The sequence below is a fragment of the Frankliniella occidentalis genome, unplaced genomic scaffold (assembly GCF_000697945.3).
Source record: "Frankliniella occidentalis isolate FOCC.00 unplaced genomic scaffold, Focc_3.1 Scaffold27, whole genome shotgun sequence".
NCBI classification, from domain to species: Eukaryota; Metazoa; Arthropoda; class Insecta; order Thysanoptera; family Thripidae; genus Frankliniella; species Frankliniella occidentalis.
Window position 1 is genome coordinate 2,214,006 of NW_026267157.1, and position 6,268 is coordinate 2,220,273.

Genomic DNA, 6,268 nt, shown 5'->3' on the forward strand with positions numbered 1-6,268 from the left:
ACGACCCACCCGCGTCCGAGCGGGTCTGGCGGTGCGCCCCGTCCGAGTGCCAAAAGAACCGCGGCGGCATCCGCGCTGCCTCGAGCGCTCTGGTGAGACAAGTGCAAAGTTGTAAACACATGATAGTGTGTTCGTCGCGGGGATTCTATGCAAATGTACTTCTTTATTGGAGCAAGCCAACCACGCCGCGCACTACACCGAGCGGGCGTTTAACCAAATTTGTGCCATTTTTTGTATTGGAAGGAAATAACAATAATCAATGTCCTCGCTTACATGGTTGCAACATTTTGGCTCCTGGCGTTTTCAAGGACATTGCCAGGATTTTCCAGACTAAATTTTAACATTTTCCAAGACCATTTACAATGAAATATAAGAAACTCGTAAGCAATAAAACTGTGATTTTTTTTATTTAAATTCAGGCCATACTTATGGTGGCAGCATCACAAATTTGTGTGAATTTCCATATTGTCATATCAGTATTTTAAAAATGCGCGGCATACCTTATGTAAAGTTTTAAATAGACTTTTCATATTGTTGTAGAAATTTGATTTTCCTAGGACTGTCGAACCAAATTCTATGACTTTTCAGGACATTCAGGGCCATGTTTTGTTTACCAGGGCTTTCCATGACTTTCCTGATTTTCCAAACTTGTGGGAACCGTGGAGAAATTGGGCACGGTGACAAAAAAAAATCAAAAAAATCCGCGACCACACACAGGTGAGGTGCGGCCGCGGGGTCTGCTTCCCCTGGAGACTCACCCATCGGCTCTCACCTGCCTATTCCTGTATCCGATTTAGCTTTTCGTTCTCTCGAGGCGGGCGAACGGAGAGGGTTTCCCCGTAGTAGAGTGGGAGTGGGTCACGGGCGCGCAGGTTGTTGTTTACTTTTCGCTTTCAACCCCAAATAGACGCCTATCGCGGCAGCGGAGTTTCCGTTCCAGTATAACCTCAGCACAAAGCACGCCGTGACTCACTTTACTTTTTACACATGGCGTGGGAATTCGTCAAAGCGAGACATACACATGCAGTGCCGCCGAACCCTCGGCGAGAAGCAGGTTCCGGTAGTATATTAATACGGGTGGCTCATCAGCAGCCTCCGTGAACTCTGACCTGCTGCCAGCGGCACGTGGGGGAGATCGTCCATCACTGAACCACGTGACCGCGACTGGTAATGTGCAAGTCAAATCAGTAATTGTCGCGAACAAGCAGTGCGGCGCGAGTTTCAGAGACGCTTTGATAAAAATCAGAAAATGACGGATCGTTAGCAAAGCGCTGCTGCTACTGGAAGCTGCACGAATCGAGAGATTGAGCCGATTTTGCTGAGTCGCCCGATCCCGCCCACACCCAGAAAATTCATTTCTTTGATTCAAGTATATTTGTACTCAGGGTTGCACAATATCAATTTTCCTCTTGCACCGTTGTAACCTTACAAAAAAATTGCTTTGTAGCTTGCAAACCCTTTTTAAACTTTTGCAATACAAAGAATTTGTTTGGCATTTACAAAGCATTTGCATTTCTAGCTTAAAAAGCATGTGCTTCGCTACCCCTTACGAGGTACACTCAAATGTTTGGTGATGCTGCCAAATGCTTCACAAGCTTAATTTTAAGAGGATTTGGACAGTGTGGTGAAACAATACAAAAATATCATTATGATAAGATCACTTCTCTTCAAATAATGTCCAAGAACAAGATTATTAAGAAGTAATTTTTTTGCATTTAAATCAAATGTTTGATTGGTTCCAGTGAAAAATTGTACTTTTGCGAACCCGAGTACGAATGTACTTGAGCAAAGAAAGAAGTTTTCTGGGTGCACCGGGGGAAGAGGGGGGGCGAACATCGTAGGTCGTGTGGGTCGTCGGTATGCCTCGGCGTGTGCAGCCGGCTGTACGAGGTAGTGCGAATAATGATGGACCACCTACATCAACACCTTCAAGTATTTTATTGTTGTTGTTTTTTAATCCTTGTTTACAAGCAATACCCTCTCGTCTTGCAGCTGACGGGCGCGGGCGGCGGTCTGGGGCGCGTCCTCGCACTGGCGCTGGCGCGCCGCGGCTGTCAGATCGCCTGCGCGGACGTGGCGCCCAAGCCCAACAAGCAGACCGCCGACGACGTCGTCCGCCAGACCGGCGCCGTGGCGCGCGCCTACACGACGGACCTCAGCAAGAAGGGGGACGTCGACGCCCTCGTCGCCGCCGCCATCAAGGACTTCGGCCACGTCGACATACTGGTAACAGTCGTTCAGAGTGTACGCGTCGACATACTGGTAACCAGTTGTTCATAGACAGAGTGGACGCGCCGACATACTGGTAACCTGTTGTTCATAGACAGAGTGGACGCGTCGACATACTCTTCGTTTAGCGACAGATTAGACACGTCTCAATAGGGTGACGCTAATGGAAACGTCTCGGTTTGCAGGCACCAGTTTAAAACGGGGACGCCAATAAAACGGCACTGACGTTTCTAAACCTGGAATCCAGATACATCACGTGTCTAGGTAGACATGTGGGCAGACTGGTCCTTCCCGGCGGCACCATCATAGCGATGTTAAACGCGCCATACTATCACATTCGCGCGTCTAGTCAAGTCTTGGTCAGGTCCTGCGCTCACAACTGTGAACGTAAGTCCCCACGAGAGAGAAATGTCTTTCGGGAATTCGATTTTTTAAAGCCTCACGGTGTTGAGCTCCCTCAGTCGCACTCATGGAGCCTTGCATACGAATGTATCCCCTCTCTCTTGTTTCTTTGGGCGTCTCCGAGTGCTGCGGCACAAGAGGCACTACTTCGCGACCGCCAACACTCATTGTGCCGTGCAAAAGCCAAACAGATTTTGTTTTCGCGGATTTGTGTTTTCCACTCCCTCAGGTATAGTGACCTTCCCCAGCAAGCAGGGCAGCGTGCCCTATCCGAGGGGTGGATAACTTCCCTGCCAAGTGTACACCCCTAGTTCTGACCAATTCAAACTAATTCAGACCAATTCAATTTAATCCAAACGAATTCAAAACCAATTCAACCAATTCAGTCCAATTCAAATTCAATTCAACCTAATTCAACCTAATTCAAATTCAAATCTTGATATTTGTACACCCAATTCAGGAGTTATCCACCCCTCCTCGGCCCTATCCCTGTAAGGAGCTACCCAATACCCACTCATTGGCGCATTACCTCTCTGAATAAAAAACAATTCTTCAGACTGTGAGAAAAAGGCAGGTCATTGGCTGTTAACGAAACCAGTCACCGCCTGGTCACGGCGGTTGTTGTCGAGTTCAACGACAACATATTTTCGCTTACTCGTTATTGCAGCCTCCCGTCATATTCTTCGGACGGAGAAAAAACGCCCTCGCCATATTTTAGGCCCGCGACTTTGTTCAGGCCCCGCCCAAAGCGTCGCCATGCACTTTAAAACCGAACCCACGGGGACGTTAATGACGACCGACAGCAAGGCGACGGCGAAGACGAGAGCCGAAACGTAAATCATAATCGTGATTTCTTTCGCGGCATTTAAAGGTGAGCAACGCCGGCCAGCTGGAGGGCGGCGCCGTCTGGGACGTGACGGACGACGGTCTCGACCTCATCCTCGACGTGAACCTGCGCGCCACCATGCTGCTCGTGCGGGCGCTCATGCCGCACATGCGCGCCCGCCGCTCGGGCCACCTTGTGGCCGTCAGCTCGCTGGCCGGGGAGCTGGACATGCCCTGCATCGCCGCCTACGCCGCCACCAAAGCGGGCCTCTCTCGTGAGTCAAACAACGCGACCCGCTGGGACAGTAAGGGGTCATCGTCTCTGCCTTAGCGCGACGAGCCCACGGCTGTCGCACAAAAAACGCGACATTTTTATTAGAGAGTAAACTACTTTTCTTCAACTGGTCTTTACTTTGGGTTCAGGTCAAGTTTTATTTTCAGTTTTTTTTTTTTGAACTCAGCTAGCAAATTTATGCAACATGTTATTAACGCGTAAAAAATTATTTACGATGGAAAACACAACCCTGACAACGTTCAATGGAAGGTACACTGGTGTGAAAAAAAGTACCCCATGGATTACTGGCATTCTGAGGGTTTTCTAAAGAGAAGTTTGTCTACCACCCGCGCTTAAATTCTCGTACTCCTCACTCAGGCTTCATGGGCTGCCTGTACCAGGACCTATGCCGCGATGGCCTCGGCCAGGACATCCACATCACCACCATACGGCCCTTCTTCATGGCTACGTACCAGAGGCTCGTCGACTCCGTCAAATTCGGCAAGTAAGCACCTCAACACGTCGCGTTTTCTGCAGTACTACTGTCAAACAAAAAAATAAAATAATTATCTTGTTGTAGGTTAACTCAGTGGCTCTTGCCCTTCATGGACCCCGCTGAGTCGGCAGAGCTTATGGTCGACGCGATCGCGCGCCAGGACCACGTCGTCAACCTGCCGTTTCACCTGGCCGCCCTGGCGGTCATCTTGAGGTGAGGTGGGCTGCTGAGCGGCGCCGTGGAGGTAGGCCGCCCATCCGCCACGCGCGTCTAATCCTCCAACACGGAGTCCATGCGGGCCGGGGTACTCTGGGAGGGAGGGGGCAGACCGAGGTACTTCAAACACACTCGTCCTCCAGGTTGCTGCCGTACTCCGTGGTGGCGTTCATCGTCAACAACATCGTCAAGTTCGACATCCCGCAGCTGGTGTCGTACCAGAAGCGGCACCAGGAGCTCGACGCCGACCTGCTGCACGAGCTGCTCACCAAGAAGTACACCCTGGACCAGGACCCCGAGCCCGTGTGCCGTCGGCTCGCCGAGGAGCTCGCCGCCGGACGGCCGCTGCCCCACGACTACAAGCCGCTCGCCGCAGGGGTCGAGGCCTTCTACCGGCAGCACCAGAGGCCCGTCCCCGAAGCCGTGCGGAAAGTCTTCCCCTCGCTGTCGTAGCAGACAGAGAGCGGACAGCTACAAAGGACGAGGGACAGCTACAGACAATGGACATCCACAGACAAGCGACAGCGACAGAGGCACGAGATGACAGGGGACAGCTACAAAGGCACGAGGTGACAGGGGCACTAGCACACAGTGGACAGTTTACCCTCCGACAGGCCATGGGACTGTCTAACAACGGGTGTCAGCATCGTCAGTTTCGCACTGTCTTTGTACTGAAATTGAGTAAGCCGATCAGGAAATGTCACGGTCATTTAGTACGATTAAAAAATCTCAATCAAGAATCGATCTTGAAAGCAGATGATACAAATTTAAGAATAGGTCTGTGTTCTAATTTTCTTTCATATTTAGCTACGTAAAGGAGGAGATAAGGGCGGGCACATTGACCGGCGTCGGTAGCTCAGTATCGTTGGGTCTGACGGGAACAGATTGTCGGCGGGAGGGCAGCCCTGTGGGAGTATAAGTATTGTTGGGCAGGGTAAGGGGAGGGGCCTGAAGCGACACTCACTCAGGCACTCGGACACGGTTCCGCCAGCGCTAAAAAAAATGGTTTTCTGGTCTCCGCTTGATTCTCTTGCCGTTTCGAGAGTAAAAGCTAGCTGACACCTTTAAGTTACTTATATATTCTTTATATTTAGTCCAAGGGTTTTCAAGGTATCATCTGCTAAAAAATGGTGTGCTTGCCTATGTTGCCGTCAGGGTGCGCGCCTGTCGGCGAAGCCCTCGGTCCAGGGGCCCACCCTTGTTCCTCACAGTCAGTTGTGCAATAAACGTTTAAGTAACCAAACGTGTCGTCCTGTCTAGGGTTTTAAGTCCGGTAATTTTACATGTAAAATTACATTAAATTTACGGGAAAATACCGGGTATTTTTTTTTTTTTTTACTTACATCGGTAAAATTGAATTAATTGGTTTCCCGAGGCATAGGTTTGTTTCTACTAATAGAGGTTTAGTCGTTAGTGTTTTGAGGACAAGGCATCAACTTTGAAGGAAACATATTTTTATGAATTTTTAGAAAGTCAAAGTAGCTAAACTTAAAATGGCACTAAAACCAAACTAATTACGTGCTGGGGAGAAATACTGGACGTTTTACCTGAGAAACATAACCAAATAAAGACAATAGTTCGAAAAATTACCCTGAAAGTAGTAAACAATAATAAAAACCAACTTAAATCATCATTTTTAAGCGATAAAACCATTTTTACCAAAATTACCAATTTTACCGTATTTTACCGGTATTTTACCAATCTTACGTAAAGAAAATAAATTACTTACAAATTTAAAACCCTAGTCCCGGGGCGAGAAGCTAGGCAGGCCGCTCGCCGCATTCGGAGGTGTGCCGCGGGCCGGCCCGGGCGCAGCGCTAGCGCAG

At 49.4% G+C, this 6,268-nt stretch overlaps 2 protein-coding genes across 2 annotated transcripts in view; one reads left to right on the forward strand and one right to left on the reverse strand.

The window, feature by feature from the left end:
• The window catches only part of LOC113209337 (uncharacterized oxidoreductase SERP2049-like), a gene marked incomplete at its 5' end in the record, with an annotated part of 19,107 nt that extends 13,032 nt beyond the window's left edge, over positions 1-6,075 (forward strand). Inside the window, 5 exon segments of the mRNA XM_052265495.1 lie at positions 1,993-2,226; positions 3,503-3,731; positions 4,109-4,235; positions 4,311-4,439; positions 4,586-6,075. Of these exon segments, the coding sequence (XP_052121455.1) occupies positions 1,993-2,226; positions 3,503-3,731; positions 4,109-4,235; positions 4,311-4,439; positions 4,586-4,895 (1,029 nt within the window).
• LOC113209333 (platelet glycoprotein 4-like) overlaps positions 1-6,268 on the reverse strand; it is a 76,255-nt gene that overhangs the window by 42,407 nt on the left and 27,580 nt on the right. The window lies entirely within an intron of this gene.